This window comes from Haliotis rufescens, unplaced genomic scaffold (genome assembly GCF_023055435.1).
Source record: "Haliotis rufescens isolate VD_foot unplaced genomic scaffold, xgHalRufe1.0.p SCAF_7, whole genome shotgun sequence".
In the NCBI taxonomy this organism is placed as follows: Eukaryota; Metazoa; Mollusca; class Gastropoda; order Lepetellida; family Haliotidae; genus Haliotis; species Haliotis rufescens.
Genome location: NW_025964361.1, coordinates 47,731,541 through 47,751,062, shown reverse-complemented (window position 1 = coordinate 47,751,062; position 19,522 = coordinate 47,731,541). Strand labels below are relative to the sequence as shown.

General features: G+C 42.0%; 1 protein-coding gene across 2 annotated transcripts; it reads left to right on the top strand.

Annotated features, from left to right (window-relative positions):
- The first annotated feature begins 1,375 nt into the window (after positions 1-1,375).
- LOC124143692 (probable maltase) lies at positions 1,376-18,317 on the top strand. 2 transcript variants are annotated; one of them, XM_046512746.2, is made up of 11 exons: positions 1,376-1,485; positions 1,806-2,064; positions 6,878-7,057; positions 9,054-9,211; positions 9,850-9,975; positions 10,458-10,583; positions 11,009-11,127; positions 11,883-12,069; positions 14,181-14,366; positions 14,623-14,757; positions 16,645-18,317. In XM_046512746.2, the coding sequence occupies exons 2-11, from the start codon at positions 1,836-1,838 to the stop codon at positions 16,999-17,001; spliced, it is 1,803 nt and encodes a 600-aa protein (XP_046368702.2). In that variant the 5' UTR covers positions 1,376-1,485; positions 1,806-1,835; the 3' UTR covers positions 17,002-18,317. The 2 variants fall into 2 exon arrangements, with proteins under 2 accessions (XP_046368702.2, XP_046368701.2); XM_046512745.2 differs by having other exon boundaries at positions 1,425-2,064.
- The last annotated feature ends 1,205 nt before the right edge of the window (positions 18,318-19,522 follow it).

The following is a 19,522-nucleotide window of genomic DNA, read 5'->3' as shown; positions in this document are numbered from 1 at the left end:
CTGGGTCCAAGCTTTGGATAAAAACTGGAACCAAGCATGAGATAATAGCTGGGACCTAGTTTGAGCTAGCTGCTGGGATCAAGCTTGAGCTAGTAGCAGGGACCAAGGTTGAGATACTAGCTGGGACCAAGCTTGAGATACTAGCTGGGACCAAGCTTGAGAAGATAGCTGAGAGCAACCATGAACTACTACTTGGGACCAAGCCTGAGGTAATAGCTTGGACCTTGTTTGATCTAGATGCTGGGACCTTGTTTGAGCTAGTTGCTGGGACCAAGCCTAAGATAATAGCTGAGAGCAATCATGAAATACTACTTGGGACCAAGCCTGAGATAATAGCTGGGACCTTGTTTGAGCTAGTTGCTGGGACCAAGCCTAAGATAATAGCTGAGAGCAATCATGAAATACTACTTGGGACCAAGCATGAGATACTAGCTGGGACCAAGCATGAGATACTAGCTTGGACCAACCATGGGGTAATAGCTGGGACCTAGATTGAGATACCAGCTAGGACAAGCTTTAGATACTAGCTGGAGTCAAGTATGAGATATTACCTTGGACCACGCATGCTATACCAGCTTGGACCAAGCATGCTCCACAAGCTAGGACCCTTATATGTTCTTTACGGAAACAAGAATGTCCAATTTTTTGTCCATGATTATGCCTGAATGTACGTCCATATTCCTGCTTGTTGGCAAGTCCCATTTCTTATTTCACTGTCCATAGTTATGCCTGCATGCACGTCCATATTTCGGTGGAGTAGCCAAGTTGTTAAAGCGTTTGCTATTCGCGCCGAATTCCCGGGTTTGATTCCCCATATGGGTGTAATGTGTGATGGTCATTTCTAGTTTTCCCCGCCGTGATATTGCTGGAATATTTTTAAAAAAACGGCGTAAACCGTACTCACTCACTTAAGGGAGCACGGATGGCTCAGTTGTCATAGGTATGCGGTTCGAATATCTGTTTGTCATGCTTACGTTCCTAGGTTTATCAGCACTAAAGTGGTAAACGTCAAAGACCTGTATCATTTCTGTCTGTCCTCCCACATCAATCTTATACGCCTGGATATAATTAATTTCATTTAGATTGAATTGAAACTCACTCACTCACTCACTCACTCACTCACTCACTCACCCACCCACCCACTCACTCACTCACTCACTCACTCACTCACTCACTCACCCACCCACCCACTCACTCACTCACTCACTCACTCACTCACTCACTCACTCACTCACTCACTCACTCACCATATGAACCTTCCCGCTTATACGGGTACTTACGGTACGCCCTGCCCTCTCCTCAACACAATCCTACCCGACTAGGAGTGCTTGGCATTCCATCCGGGCATTTGTATGTCATGTCTACATCACAACTTGGTAGGTAAGTGTCGAGAGGTCATCTGTTATCGCGCGTACAGCCGTAGAACATTATCATTCTGTTTTAGCCCCGACGCAGTTTGAACCGGGCTTGGAAGTTGTTTGCAAGGTATACACTGACGGTGATTTATATGAATGTGAGATTGAACGTTAGCACCAGGGTGTCATTGTTGGGTTAATGTATATGGAACGTCTAAGGACATGCAGATATCAAGTTGTCCTTGTCGGAGTAATGATAGATAAATTATCGTGAAACTACGTTTCTAGATGTGCACTTGAGGATTTCGGGCAGGGCTTCAATACGGACTCAGGAGCCTTAACCACGTGACATAAGTATAAATCGACGTCATCACCTTGCACACCCGATAACATTGTCAATATCGCTGAACACAACGTTGCCGGGTAGTACATGCATCCTTTCATCTTCAGCCCCAGCTTGCATCCGCTGCCATAACCGCCATGACGAAGGACAAGTCCCAGCACTTCTGTAGCACCGTCAAATGTCAGTGCTTAGTGTTCCTGCTGACGGCGGGATGTATCGCCGCTGCCGTGTGCGTAGCCCTTCTGTCGACGGCGGTGAGGGGACGCATGCCGCCGGACATGGAGTGGTGGCAGACGACGATAATCTATCAGATCTACCCTCGTTCCTTCATGGACTCTAACAACGACGGGATCGGTGACATCAGAGGTAAGACGCACATCCATAATTATCATATACACAGTTTCAGTAGAAATCAAATACGACATCCATGGCCTATTTCAACGGGAGATTAAATTAACAAGAGTCATCCGAAGATGACATATCCCCCCGACGTGGCATGTCGGTAAACTGTGTGTACCTTCAAATGTATTTAGATTGGCAAGGACATCCTTTTCTTTGAAGCCAAAACCAGAAATATAATGAAGGTTATTAAATATTGGTTCATGTAGCTCACTTTCTGATGATCTCATGAAATAGGAATAACAATTACTTCGCAGATTCGCTTATGAATAGCTCTGTAGTAGCCTCATGACACAAAGGCATAAAGAGAATGTACTAGGCTATGTAGCTCACATCATATATAGTATGTGATATCGGTAAGTAGTACACCTTAGAATTATATGTCAGGGGCTACAAATTAAAAAGATTAAAATCTATAAATAACAAACTGCACTGCTAGTGAACATGACTGATATGTGCATAAAGTTTGGTGAAACTCTGTCGCATGGTTTAGAAGATATGCTCCAGACGAGGACATTACCCTAAGTTCATCAATTTTCAATTTAAATTGAAAAAAAAGAAAAAAAGAAAAAAATCTGTTAATAGCAAAGGCACCACTACAAAGCCTGCTTGATAGGTGTAAAAACTTTTGAGAAGCTAAGTTGTATGGTTCGGGAGATATGGTCCGGACAAGAGCACTACCCTCAAAATTCCTAAGTTCATAATATTTCCATGGAAACGACAAAAATATAAAATTTTAAAAATCTCTAAATAGCAAAAGGTACTTCTACTGAGCCTGATTGGAAAGTGTACCAAGTTTTGTGCAGCTAGGGTGTATGGTTTAGGAAATATACTCCGGACAAACAATGATTACAGACGGACAGACGGACATACTGATGGCTATATCCCCCCGTCATTATAGGTATAAACAATGTACAGGTAAATATGTTTACATGTTTAGATCTATGCTTCGCGGAAAGGTTATCTTATGTCATGAAAAACTTTGGATATCCACACTACGTGTGCACAGGTGACCTTGACCTTAGATTACATAGCTCTGATAACACCAGCAAGATATAGCCTCTTTGATGTAGTAATGGTAGTAGTCTTTTACAGTACTGGCTTGATATATGTCACTGTTGGTTATTACATAGGCTTCAAAGAATTTTTGTTTCAAAGCATATACCTGGCATCTTTCGTAAAACGCCATATTTTGGAAATATGTTAATATACTTACAGGAGCTCAGGTGCTAATGCGTTGAAGTGTATCCCATAGAGATGTTACCATACAGACGTTACTATACTTACGTTACCATACAGGTGTTACCACACACACGTTACCACAAAGACGTTACGATACAGGCGTTATCATACAGATGTTACCACAAATATGTTACCACACAGACGTCACCACACAGACATAACCATACAGACGTTACCACACAGACGTTACCATACAGACGTTACTATACAGACATTACCACACAGACGTTACCACACAGACGTTACCACACAGACGTTACCATGAAGACGTTACTATACAGACATTACCACACAGACGTTACCACACAGACGTCACCACACAGACGTTACCATAAAGACGTTACCATACAGACGTTACCACACAGACGTTACCTTGCAGACGTTACCACATAGACGTTACCACACAGACGTTACCGCGCAGACGTTAGCACACAGACGTTACCATAGGCGTTACCAAACAGACGTTAGCACACAGACGTTACCACAAAGACGTTACCATACAGACGTTACCACACAGCTGTTACTATACAGACGTTACTATACAGATGTTACCATACAGACGTTACCACACAGCTGTTACTATACAGACGTTACTATACAGATGTTACTATACAGACGCTACCATACAGACGTTACCACACACACGTTACCACACAGACGTTACTATAGAGACGTTACTATACAGCTGTTACTATACAGACGTTACTATACAGATGTTACTATACAGATGATACCACACAGACGTTACCACACAGACGTTACCACACAGACGTTACTATACAGACGTTACCACACAGACGTTACCACACAGACGTTACCACACAGACGTTACCACACAGACGTTACTATACAGACGTTACCACACAGACGTTACCACACAGACGTTACCACACAGACGTTACTATACAGACGTTACCACACAGACGTTACCACACATACGTTACCACACAGACGTTACCACACAGACGTTACCACACATACGTTACCACACAGACGTTAACACACGCCGTTACCATACAGACGTTACCACACAGACGTTACCACACATACGTTACCATACAGACGTTACCACACAGACGTTACCACACATACGTTATCACACAGACCTTACCACACAGACCTTACCACACAGACGTTACCACACAGACGTTATCATACAGACGTTACCACACAGACGTTACCACACAGACGTTACCACACAGACGTTACCACACAGACGTTACCACACAGACGTTACAGACATAGTACCGGGCGTGGGACATAACCAAAGTACACGTTTATTGACGAAACATTGACCAAAATACACATCAAGGAACTTTCGTTTTAGGCGTTGTTGTTAAACACATAAATAAGTCCGATATTACATAATCGTGCCCATCGTGAACATCCGGGTTAGACTCGCTCTTCAGCAACTCATGCTTGTCGTAGGGGCGACTAACAGGCTCGGGTGGTCAGAATCGATCAGTTGATTGATGTATGTTATCGTATCCAATTTGCGAGGATCGATGCTTTTGATATCAGTCACTAGATTGTGCGGTCAAGACTCGATTATTACATACGCCGTCATAAAGCTAGAATATTGCTGAGTACGGCGTTAAACAACAAACAAACAAACAAACTTTTTAATGATTTTAGTAATATTCCATGAAGAGTGTATATATGTAACGGACGTCGTGTCCCAGTACTGAACTCTTCATTTGTTTGCACACAGTCGCTGATAAACACGGCACACAAACACAACACCGGTACGCTCCAAGCCCACAGTCTATCTGTCATGTCGATTGTCACACGTGCTCCCCCTTCTACAGAGCAGTCTCGGGACGAAAGAGGTTTTGATTTGAATTGTCCAGACCCCAAGCATTAGTATCTAGGCTAGGGCAGTGCGCACCGTACATAACCTATTAACAGTCGCACGAATAACAGCTGGCCTTTTTGGCTATAACGGAATTATCCCCATATTTTACGAACAAAATTATCAAAATTGTGACATGAAGGTATGGTGGTGGAGACTGGGTGTCGATCTTCTAGAATGGGGTTTCTCACAGAAAACGTGTTCATTGTTACCACCCATACTGCCATCATTCACAACTGACTGTCACATCAGTGAGTGAGTGAGTATGGTTTTACGCCGCTTTTAGCAATATTCCAGCAATATCACGGCAGGGGACACCAGAAATGGGCTTCACACATTGTACCCATGTCGGGAATCGAACCCGGGTCTTCAGCGTGACGAGCGAACGCTTTAACCACTAGGCTACCCGACCACCCCGACTGTCACATCAGGAGGCTTGGGGTAGGGACGTTTCCAGGGTTATATGCATGCAAAGGAAACCCATTGTCCATAGCACGCTTCCAAATACTAGTATATCATAAGCGTATGTTTATGAATCACTATCAAATAGTGATGACACCTGGTGTTCGCGAAAAGGTGCGCACCGATCACAAATACATGCAAAGGTAAGGCAAGTGCTCACCTGTTAAATATCGAGTTTTGTTTAAACCACTAACATCACTGCAGCTCAATCCGAAAAGTTACTTTCGAGAAACTGTCACTTTAATAGCATTCCGTTTTTGACAAAAAATGTGATTGAGAGAGCACCATTCAACACATTCGTAATGGGCCAGGACCGGGGCTGAACAGAGTTGGGTCACGTCGATACCTGTTGTTTTCTCAGACAATAAACTGTCACCACATACTCTAGTAATTATCATTCTTGTAATGATGAAAGCTTCAATAATCAGACAAATAATCAGATAATAGACAAAGCCTATTATATTCAATAATCAGATTAGCAATCAACATAGCATGTCATTTCTGTTAATGGCCGATGCCAATTGCCATCAATAGAGATGTTCCCGTTAAAAAAATAAATACGTTCGGTATTACATTACATAACCATGCGATCGCGAAGATCTGGGTTAGAATTGGTCTTCATCAACCCATGCTTGTCGTAATTGGCGACTAACGGGATCGGGTAGTCAGGCTTGCTGACTTGGTTGATGCATGTCATCGTATCCCAAATGCGTAGAACGATACTCATGATGTCAATCACTGGATTGTCAGGTTCAAACTCGAATATTTACATATAGTCTGAATATTGCTTAGTGCGGACTTAAATAAGCAACGAACAATATGACCGAAGAATGTATCGGTATCCTGAACAGAAAAACAAACCGTGAAAATTCCGAAATGGACCAAAACCTATAATTCAATCGTAAGCTGAAGTTACATTGCCCAAAGACGTCTTCGTCGCCCAATGACGCCCCGAGACAGGGTGCAATTGAGTGAGTGAGTGAGTGAGTGAGTGAGTGAGTGAGTGAGTTTGGTTTTACGCTACTTTTAGCAATATTCCAGCAATATCACGGCGGGGGACACCAGAAATGGGCTTCACACAGTGTACCCATGTCGGGAATCGAACCCGGGTCTTCGGCGTGACGAGCGAACGCTTTAACCACTAGGCTACCCGACCGCCCCTTGGATCCTGTGTCATTGCTGGGTGACATTGCTGTTAGTTATGTTCTTTGCTCTACGTTGTAGGCATCATCAGCAAGCTGGACCATTTCACTTATCTCAATGTCAAGGCCATCTGGATCAGCCCTGTCTATGAATCTCCCATGAAAGATTTCGGCTACGACATCAGCAACTTCACCAACGTCGCCCCCATCTTCGGCAATCTCACCGACATGGCAAATCTCATAGAAGAGGCACACAAGAGAGGTAGACTTCATGTGCCAGCATGTCATGGCATGAGAGATTAACTATTGTAATATGGAAGAATGAGGTGATCCTTAACTTCTTTTGAGTAGTATACTTTCGCCTATAGTAACTCACTGTGCCATGCCGCGTCACCAGCAGACCAAAGTTTGAGCATTAGACTGGAAGCAGCCTTCATTAAATTACGGTGGCATATAAATAAGATACCAGATGACCTTAAACAAGCAAACAAAAAATGCAACAATAAAAGTAAAAAAATTCAAACATTTTTCACAAAAAGTTCCAGAGTTTTAAATGCATGCGGAATGAGTGAGTATGGTTTTACGCCGCTTTTAGCAAATTCCAGCAATATCACGGCGGGGGACACTAGAAATAGGCTCCACACATTGTACCCATGTGGGAAATCGAACTCGGGCCTTCGGCCACTAGACTACACCGTAGAAGGGCCAAACTTTTTCCACCGATTTCTTTTTTTATGAACAAATTATCACAGGTAGAATGTTGATCAACATTGGTTGACGGAAGGATGCCTTTTTGCTTTCAAACACTTGGAAACTTTTGCACTTCTGGTGTGATCACATATATAACAATAACTAAAGTAAGAGAGAAAAAGGCCAATTTTTCAAACTTCAAGACGACTAGCAGCAAATCCATAGAAAAATCGGGCCATGGACCTGCTCATGTTTATATGTTTAACTCATGCTTCCTGCAAACCTCTCACAGCAGCCTTTGAATACATTTCAACCTTACATATATAGTCAAACTCCGTTGTGTCGAAGTTGAAATAATTTGAGTTATCCGAGGTTCGATACAACCGAAAGTGATGAATAAAGAAGGAATATGCAGGAGCCAAGCTTTTACTTCGCGATAACCGTAAGTTCGACACATCAAAGTTCGAGACAACGGTGTTTGACTGTATTTAGTGTTGTTATTAGGCGAAGACATACATATTGTTGAAATGAACAAAGTCTAGTTCTCATTCATCTGAATACATCTGGCAACGTTCATTACAATTTCGTTCATTTCTTAATTTACGCATGTCCTGTGGGCGAAATGAGCCCTTGTTATATCTTGTATTTTCTTTCGTTAATCGAAACTATTTCAGTCCGGATTAACGAGGGTTCACTGCATTTAAATGAGGCACAGGCTGTAAATTATTAAGAATATATGAACAATGACGAGTTGAGAATGAAAGAAGTGAGTGGGTTGAGTTTAACTATGTACAATAACAATGCAATCGTTATATTAAATAGTTTATCCTTAACCAGTTACATCGTCAGCAATCATTTAAGAAGGCCAGTTTGCGGATTTTAAAGACTACGTTGTATTAACTACAGTACCATCAGTAATACATTATGGGTTATTTTCTGTTCGAGACTAGCGGGTCGATAGGAGTTATTTTCGGTTCGACACAAGCGGGTCGATAGGAGTTATTTTCGGTTCGAGACAAGCGGGTCGATAGGAGTTATCTTCGGTTCGAGACAAACGGGTCGATAGGAGTTATTTTCGGTTCGGGACAAGCGGGTCGATAGGAGTTATCTTCTGTTCGAGACAAGCGGTCGATAGGAGTTATTTTCGGTTCTAGACAAGCGGGTCGACAGGAGTTATTTTTTTGGTTCGAGACAAGCGGGTCGACAGGAGTTATCTTCGGTTCCGAGACAAGCAGGTCGAAAGCAGTTATCCTTTGTCTTTGTACAACTTGAGGCCAGTATTGTTCCTTGCTCATTTCTGTTTTATATTCTAACTTTGTTTACTAATCAACTTTAAACGCGCATAGATTTCTTTAAAATGAAAGATGGTAACTCTGCGGGAAGCCTTTGTACAAATTGTGACCAGTATTGAATCTTTGCTCCATTATTTTTTATTCTGACTTTGTTTACTTATGAACTTTAAAAGCGGATAGATTTCATTTAAACTGAAGTGTGATTTGTTGTATGACACGTGAACACACAGGAGCGTTTTGTACTCTTGATCCAGTTTGTTAATTTGTTTACTTCAGGTTTGAAGGTGATCTTAGACTTCGTCCCCAACCACTCCAGCAACCTCCATATGTGGTTCAACGAGAGCGTGAAGGGGACCCCACGTTATAAAGACTACTATGTCTGGAGGGACGGGATTGCGGGTCCCAATGGAACACACTCGCCGCCAAATAACTGGGTGAGTTGGAAACTGGTTGGTGGTGTTTATGTGAAAGTGAGCCTCCAGTTCTCCCAGCATCTAGTAATTCCCCACTTTCAGTTATCTCATGACCCCTTATTTCCCCACTTACAGTTATCTCATGACCCCTTATTTTCCCACTTTCACTTATCTCATGACCCCTTATTTCCCACTTTCCAGTTATCTCCGTTATCTCCTCTCCCCTTTTTCCCCCACTTTCCAGTTATCTCCTGCCCCCTTATTTCCCATTTTCCAGTTATCTCCGTTATCTCCTGACCCCTTTTCCCCCCACTTTCCAGTTATCTCATGACCCCTTATTTACCCACTCTCAGTTATCTGGTTACTATGTATTTCCAATTTTTATTTTTCACATGGCGTCTTATATCCCCTCTTTCAGTTATTTCCTGACCCCTTACTTCACCATTTTCAGTAATCTCCTGACCATTTATTTCCCCTTTTTCAGTTATATATGAACCCGTATTTCCTTTCCCTAAGTTATCTCATCACCCTATATTTCCCCCTTCCAGTTGTCTCATGACCCCGCATTTCCCCACGTTCAGTTATTTCATGACCATACTTACTCATACATACTTACAAAATTTAAGTCTGCTCGTGACCTCGTACTTCCCCACTTTCAGCTCTCTGTCTTCAAGAACTCCGCCTGGGAGTGGAATGAAGAGAGGAAACAATATTACTACCACGCCTTCCTGAAGGAGCAGCCCGACCTCAATTACAGAAACCCGGCCCTTGTTGAAGAAATGCAGGTAGGTGGCAGACCCGTTCATGTTAAATATAATCGGCTCAGGCGACTTCCGTGTTGTAGGTGGGTAAGTTGGGTTTAACGCCGCTTTTAACAGTATTCCACTTATATCGCGGCGTGTCAGCTTAATGTGGAAAGCAGGTGATGCAGGTCTCAGACGTTTACCACTTCGGTGAAACCCACGAGCACGGGTATGGTGCTGACAAACCTAGAAACATAATCGGGGCGAACCGGGATTCGAACCCACAATCATAGGTTTCTGGCGTGCCCAAGGGACGCAACTCTGCAGAGCGAATCGCGGCGCCTTAGACGACTGGACCACGGGTGCCCCCTCCGTGTTGTATTGGGGGTGAGGGGGGGGGCACGCCCAGGCCAAGGCCCCACCCACCTCAGCTAGAATATCAAATGATCGGTCCCTTAGACCGATGCTTCAACCAGTACCTCTCGTACCCTGGTAGTACTGTCTTGCATTATTTGTGTTTGTAGAATGCCTTGCGCTTCTGGCTGGAACGGGGTGTGGATGGGTTTAGGATAGACGCCCTGCCTTTCTTGTTTGAGGTGACCAATACCTCCTGGAACGAACCCTTGAGCAACAGGACAGATTTAGACCCTGTAAGTGTAGTCTTTACATACACTTAGACCATGTAAGTGCTTCTCCACATACACACTTAGACCCTGTAAGTTTAGTCTCTACATACACTGAGACCATGTAAGTGCTTCTCCACATACACACTTAGACCCTGTAAGTTTAGTCTCTACAGACACACTTAAACCACATGAATGTAGCATCTACAGACATACCTAGATCTTGGAAGAGCGCTGTAAGTAAAGCTGAGATCGCCAGAGTTGTCTACACTGGAGACACGCTTCGACCCTATCAGGATGACTGTCGTTGTTGTCCTCTAATATCGAGACGTTTATTTCTTTTTAATAATATTGTGTCTGTTTTAAAAGTACTTGTCATTCGGCCGAAAGGAAAAGACGACACTACTGATTAATTAATGAAGGTCTAACCTTAGTATGATGTTGTTTCCAAGACACAATACGACTACCTCACGCACCCCTACACGCAGAACTTGATGGATGATATGTACAAAGTGTTGGCTGGCTGGAGAGACGTGTTGGACGAGTACGAGAACTTGGACGATAAGCGTAGGTGAGTTCCATGGCTGTCATGGTGATCCATGTTAGACGACTACCGGAACCGGAACGAGAATCATAGGTGAGTTAAATAGTCACCATAGTGACACGTGTGGGACGAGTACCAGAACTTGAACGATAAGCCTAGGGGAGTTAAATAGTCACCATAGTGACACGTGTGGGACGACTACCAGAACTTGAACGAGAAGCTAAGGTGAGTTAAATAGTCGCCATAGTGACACGTGTTAGACGAAACCGGAACTTGAACGAATAGCTGAGGTGAGTTAAATAGTCGCCATAGCGACACGTTTTAGTCGGCTACCGGAATTTGAACAAGAAGTTAATGTGAGTTAAATAGTCGCCATAGTGATACGTGTGGGACGACTACCAGAACTTGAACGAGAAGCTAAGGTGAGTTAAATAGTCACCATAATGACACGTGTTAGGCGGCTACCAGAACTTAACGAGAAGCCTCAGTGAGTTAAAAAGGCGCCATAGTGACAAGTGTGGGAAGAGTACCAGAACTCGAACTAGAAGCTAATGTGAGTTAAATAGTCGCCATAGAGACACGTGTTAGACGGCTACCGGAACTTGAACGAGAAGCCTAGGTGATTGTAAGCAGCCATACACGGGTACCGTCGTGTACCATGGGACTTACTATCTGCGAGGTATAGTGGAGACTCCAGCATCTAAAACCAATAATGCACTGCAGTCATTCTGGCCAGTGGAACTTATTCAAGAATTATTCCATGGTGCCATTTCATTCCTCAGGTTCATGGTTGTAGAGGCCTACACAAAGACGACGGCTGAGAGAATTGCGTGGTACAAGTCTGCGGCTGACATGCCCTTCTATTTCGGCCTCCTCAACATCAACAAGGCCTGTGGTGGCTCCTGCATCCGCGACATCGTCGACGAGGCATATAAGGACCTGCCCGCAAACGCTTGGGCCAACTTTGTTGTAAGATTTAATGAGTTATTGTGAGAGTTATTCCAAAACATTTATTGTTTGAAGATTGGTTTGTTTGTTGACATGGTTTGTTGACGATTAATGAAATAACACAAGGTAAAGTCGCATAAGTCATATTTAAGAAATAAACGACGAGTGGGAGTTGTTGATCGTACAATATAACACTGCAGGGATTATAAACCATGAGGGGCGCAGTATTTCATTATGTACAGCCTCTTTAAGGATGTTGATAAAATGTACAAGCTTTAAAAATAGTAACCTTAATTTAAATAATGATGACTCCCTGAATAGAATCCGACATGGATACACCACTCAGACACTGTGACAGTATACTGACTAACACATACGCACGCACGCACGCACGCACGCACGCACGCACGCACGCACGCACACACACTACACACACGTGTTCGATGCTATGTAAGTGCAATAATCTTGAACGCGACGTTAAATCACATGTGAATTATATAATAAATATAGCAAACGGTGGTTGTCAAGTACTATGTTTTTTTGATAGCATGGTGAGATTTATCGGATATTTTACAAAGTGTCCGTTTCATATCCAGTTTTGATTGAAATATCTCACAACTGTGATTTTTAATCATTATGAAGAAAATTACGCCTTGTTTATATATCTTAATAATAAGGGCCAATATGGTTGGACAATTCTAAATTAAATTTTGGTATTGAACGATATTGATTATTGAAGAAATTTTTGACATATTCATGAAATTACACTTAGCGCTGAATACGTGCACACGTTCCGAGTATATCACCTCTGTTATGTGGGGATAGCGCTGTTTTGCATTTAGTAAACAGGATAATCGTATTGTTTTTATTTAAGAGATATGTTTTATATATGAATATGTGTATGCTATCAAATGTTCAAACGCAGCATATGCTTGTAAAATTAAACCATAAATAATCGCCTTGACACTTGCAAGCGTATCTTGTCGAAGAGAAGTTATTGTGTAGACACAGCAAATGTAAACAGAATATACAAATACAGTCTATAGTAAATAATACATTCTAAGACGAGCTAGTCACAAAATAACAAATGTGGGACAAGATCTCTTATTAAATTCGCGGATTGGAAGAACAAAGATAAAAGTACCGGATCAACGCATACCTCCATTCCAAAGACAGGCCGGAAACGTCAATACTATTTACGGAATGTGCCGGGCAAAGGAAAGTATACATGAGTTTTAAAATATGGTGGCAAAAATGAAACAAATAAAAATGGTTATTCGATGGTGATTAATTTAATACGGGTATCACAGTTGTGTTTTTGACCTAAATTCGCTGTGTTTCAGCGACTGTTTTCAGCCTAGTAACGTTTGGATAACGTTTGTATTTGTTTGGTCAAATCCAATTTTCAAATGTATACTTTCTTTTGCACGGCGGTGTATGTCACATTATAGAATGCTAAGTGTAATCTAGGGGTTTAAGAGGACTCCAGGCATCCCCAAATGAAGGAAAGAGTGTATAATGAGAAAATATACTTTTTTCTTTATTTTATTTTACCCTTGAAGTAATATAAATGCGTGCGGTATGCAAGACACCCCGATGCTTTGTTATCATTGGATGCGCAGGTGCAGATCGGTGCACAACAAACGGACTTTGACGTTAAAAGCATTAAACGGGGCATCGCTACAGAACAAAGGATGATAATGAGTTCATGTCATCGCGAAGACCAGGGTTCGATTCCTCAATGTGTACAATGTGTTCAGCATATTCCTGGTGTCCCCGTCGTGATACTGCTTGAATATAGCTAAACGCCGCGTAAAACCACACTCACTCACTCATGTCATCGGATACCGAAATTGAAACCTGAATTTGTCCAGCTGTTGTACACATTGATCTACGCAGCCGGGAAAAACGTTTTGAAATATCCGCGTAACAACAACAGTATCTAACGGGACTCGTTTTAAATAGAATTCCTCATTTCGTATAAAACTGAAAATCAAAATTGAATTATTGTCATAACGTTTGAGAAAATGTTGAGAAAAATAAACTAGAAAAACAACAAGGATTAAGATATTACAAATGAAATTTTGCAGATTTCATGATTATACAGACTGTTTTAACTGTCTTGATTTTAGTTTGGTAACCATGACAACCGGCGTGTCTCGACGAAGAAGGGCCCTGAGTTTGTCAATGCCCTCAACATGTTGCTGCTGACGTTGAAGGGGACTCCGACCACGTATTACGGCGAGGAAATCGGTATGCTGGACGTGAACATAACCTACAATCAGTCAGTCGACCCTCAGGGCAAGGTTTACAACGAGGTAAGCAATATGCATATACGTGATGGAACCTTGTTTATCTGGACCTTGGTAAGCCCCGTCCCAGACCTGCTAGTGTTACAGGTCTCACGCGTATACCACTTGGATGAAACCCACGAGCACGGGAATGATGCTGTCAAACCTAGAAACATAATCGGGGCGAACCGGTCAGGACCAGGCAATAATTACTTCAATTCAAACATCCGATATAGGAAGCTCGTTTAATAGTATATTGTATGATACGTTCTGCTGTTTCCAGTCAGTGTTTTTGAAGTATTCCCGAGACCCTGAGCGCTCTCCGATGCAATGGAGTAACGACACGATGGCCGGCTTCACCAACTCTACCACATCATGGCTCCCTGTTGGCAGCAACTACCGCACCATCAACGTGGAGGTAATAAACGTGTTACATATGTGTTGGCTGACAGATGCATTTGGGGCCGCGGGGTAGTCTAGTGGTTAAAGTGTCCGCTCGTCAAGCGGAAGACCCAGGTTCGATTCCCCACATGGGTACACTGTGTGAAGCCCATTTCTGGTGTTGTATATTGAACGACGTCACTATAGCAATGTAATCATAGCTGACGTAAAACAGACACCGTTGTATATTGAACGACGTCACTATAGTAATGTAATAATAGTTGACGTAAAACAGACACCGTTGTATATTGAACGACGTCACAATAGCAATGTAATCCTAGCTGACGTAAAACAGACACCGTTGTGTATTGAACGACGTCACAATAGCAATGTAATCCTAGCTGACGTAGAACAGACACCGTTGTTGTACATTTAACGACCTCACAATAGTAATGCAATCAAAGCTGACGTAAAGCAGGCACCGTTGTATATTGAACGACGTCACAATAGCAATGTAGTCATTGCCGACGTAAAACAGACACCGTTGTATATTGAACGACGTCACAATAGTAATGTAATAATAGTTGACGTTAAACAGGCACCGTTGTATATTGAACGACGTTACAATAGTTATGTAATCATTGTTGACGTAAAGCAGATACCGTTGTATATATAACGACGTCACAATAGCAATGTAATCATTGCTGACGTAAAACAGGCACCGTTGTATATTGAACGACGTCACAATAGTAATGTAATAATAGTTGACGTAAAACAGACACCGTTGTATATTGAACGACGTCACAATAGCAATGTAATAATAGTTGACGTTAAACAGGCACCGTTGTATATTGAACGACGTCACAATAGTAATGTAATCATTGCTGGCGTAAAACAGACACCATTGTTGTCTATTTAACGACGTCAAATGAGTAATGTAATCATTATCGACGTCAGTGTTACTTTCTCTGGCCGGTTTTCAAAATGCAAATTAGGACTAGAACTCTACAGCTTATTATAAAAAGAGGATACTAAATAGATTATTCCAGTCGCGTATGTAACCTTCTGATCTTACAAGTTTTGTGAACTTGTGTCACAATGTTTGTAATATTTAGAGAATAACGTATCAGCTGCGAGGATGAACGGGTTATTTGTCCATCGTGAATTAACTGTGTAAGTTTCCAGTTTCGAACATAATTCCCAAAGGATAGATAGTTCGTAATTCCATGTTGCATGTATAGAATCCAGGGACACTATGATGTTTCGTGGTGTGCTTCAGTGCAGTTTACGGGACAAACTCAGGTTTGCCGATTTATGTTTACAAACATCAGTTTGTCTGTATGAACATTGTAAAAACAGCTTGCAAGCTAGTTTGTTAGGATTGACAAATTGTTGGAGAGAAACAGAATCCGTCTCTATTCTCACCGATATTTTGATCAACAATTTATTGTTTTCAAACTCGATTTTGACCAGTGAGTGGTTGTCAAACACATGTCAGTCGTTTGTTGCAAAATGGCGTCAGCATTTGGAAGTGGAGAGCTAAATAACAACACAATTTTTGTTGACAAATTTTAGCAAGCATCCTCGTGCTTTAACTGTAATAGTTCAGGGCAAAACTTTATTTTATTACACTACACATGAGGGTAGAGCAAACTTTATTTCTTAAATTTGTGTTACCCATATGTGACGTCATGAACAATGGATGACGTCACCTCCATTAAGTTGAGACAATGCGTAATGTGACGTCACGTCACTACTTCTTCGTAAACAATGACAAAATGGAACAATTTATACGAACCATGAAGCAAACATTGTAATTCTCTGTGAGAATTTCTAAAAAATTATTATTTTAAATTATTATTTCACCTGTATCTGTGGCCCTATGGATGCTATCCTCTATATAGTTCACGGGTGTGTATTTCAGACTGAGAAGGACGCGGAGGGCTTCAGCACTATCAAATTGTACCGCACCCTGGCTAAACTACGGGAAGAACCACCCTTCAAATACGGGCTATTCAAGACCGCCGTGGTCAACAACAACACCTACTCCTACCTACGTCACGCCATGGACTTCCCCCAGTACCTCATTGCCATCAACTTCGGTTCCAGCACGGACACCAGCGACTACACTAAAGCCCCGGTGAACGCTGAGAAGGGCGTGGTTGTCGCCAATACCGGAAACGTCAACGCTACGTACAACGTCAACAGCAACGTCGATCTATCTCGAATCACACTCAACTCTGCTGAAGGACTTGTTATAAAAATCATAAACGCCCCATAACAAAAGCTAATCCTGATTCATTTAACCATGTCATTAGTTAGAGTTTATAGTCAGAAGTCAACACGTGCCACACTCCAACTTAGCATAACACCACTGCCACAGGTTAATTTGCATATCACGTGACCGGATATTTTTTTTTAAAACAAACACGCTTAATCTAAGATTAGAACAGATGAGCCTAATGCAAGTATTTTGGGGGGCTATACATCTTGTTTTGTACAATTATAAAGATATGCTACTACAACTGCGCCAGTGAGGTGCATGGCATTATATATTCATACATCAAAGTGACAGGGGTGCCATTGTACAAAGCGATCTTAGCGCTAAGGTGGTCGTAACTCCCATACCTTAACATAGACTTTCGACAGTCTTAGCGCTAAGGTTGAGATGACAGGACGTATAGGACCGTACAACCAATGTAAACAAAGGATAACTATGCAAATGGAAATAGTTTTTCACGTTTTAGGATATTTTCTCAATGAAACTTAACCATTTCATGACATTTGTTTATCTAGATGTGTAGACTTGTCAAAAATGAAACGGATGAAAAACATATGTAATTTGTAAGATGTGACGAATGGTCACATGGCGTTGGCCTGCGGCAGAGGTACTATGCTGAGCATATGGAACTCTGGGTAGGAGAGTGCACACTTGTATAGCATGTTAATTGTGTTAATTCGTTTATTCATTTCTTATTCAAGTTAACTTTCACAAGGAATAATGTTTTCTATAAAAAATCAAGAGGTCAACTGCCTTGGCTTTGGCTTTGGCTTTGGCAACTTTTGAGATATAAATAGCAGGATCAATTTCCATATCTGCGCTTGTAGAACCTTTTCCCCAAAACAGTTGGATTTGGCCGAAATATGTCCGAATTGTTATCTTGTTTCCTACATCTGACTGTACATCGTAACGTTATATGACAGGACAAGCAGACTCTAAACAAACGTGACGTCTCTTAGACTAGGGTTAGAGTAGCCTCCCTTTGATATAGGGCAGTTACTCTAGCGGACAGACCGATGGATTGCGCGAAAGGCAAGTAGAAACAATTTGTGTAGGCAATTGTAGTAACAATTTGTGTAGGCAATTGTAGTAACAATTTGTGTAGGCTATTGTTGTCTTGCCTTTTTGTAGTTACGTCACTGTTGAGAAACAGGTTTCTGTTGGAACTTTATTGACTGTTGTCACTGTCCGACTGACACATCACTTACCTTCTGACGTAATATATATTAATGCGAATATTCCAGGAAAACTAACAATGTTTAGGTATATAGTTTGTGAGAGATATCCTGTTTTAGGAATAAACACTATGTATTTAGCTCGTTTGTATAATCAGACTGGTTATGATTGCAGACTAACAGAAAATCGCTCAACTTCCCCGTTACATTCAAACTATACCAAATACATGAAAGTTGGAATGAAATAGAAATTCAAATTGAAAAACAAGGAAAACACTTAAGCGGGTAAGAGTATTCGTCTCACGGCAGTCTTCACTTGTTTGAAAACATTACGGTCATTCGGTTGCGAGTTCAACTCCAAGCATAGTTGTGGCCACCTATCACAGTGGGGAGCTTTGACATGTGGCAGTGGTAGTATCTTTCGAGAGCTCCGCGAACGGACTATCGCTGGGAGGAGCTTGATCTTGCCGTTTGTGACGTAACAACAGAAGTGAGCGAGTGAGTATGGTTTTACGCCGCTTTGAGCAACATTTCAGCAATATCATGGCGGGGGACACCAGAAATGGGCTTCACACATTGTACCCATGTCGGGAATCGAACCTGGGTCTTCGGAGTGACGAACGAACGCTTTAACCACTAGGCTACCCGACAGCCCCCGTAACAACAGTAGAATGACATCATACATATTTTTGTGTTTCTTAGTTTTAAGTTTTAAGACAGTTTAAAGTTTAAAAACTCTGTACCAGTCTTGAACTACTTTAGATCGAGTCGCTTTGCTTCGGAAATGTTTTTTGATTAAACATAGCTGATAAAGGATCAAGCTGACCTGGGTAATTTATGAGTGTGCAATGGTATTATTATTATTGTTTTCACATCAGGGCATACCTCTCCACAGCGGCGGGGAAATTGAGACACGAAAACCTTTTATTAGTTCACATCGGAATGACAATCTAGGGCGGGTGGGAGATGGGAAACTCCGAAAAAAATACGGCCAGCCTTAATTACTGTATGTCCCATATTCTTCTCAAGTATGACCCTTTATCTTGTAGTACTTACCCATTCTTTCCCATGCTCGTGGGTACCTCCAAGTAAACGTCTTCGACCAGCATATCCTTCGGCTTTCCCTATTCATACTACTAAATTACTAAGGAAGCTGCGGAAGACCAGTTTCACACACATTCTACCGTCAGACGTATTAGCCATGATATACAGAAAGCACAAACAACGCTCCTACCGCTGTACCTTCCCCAGGGAATGACCAGACATGTGGCCATTGAAACACACGGGACGTAATAACTCTTAAAATAATAACTGGCTTATGAATGGTCAAAACAAGGAACACCATA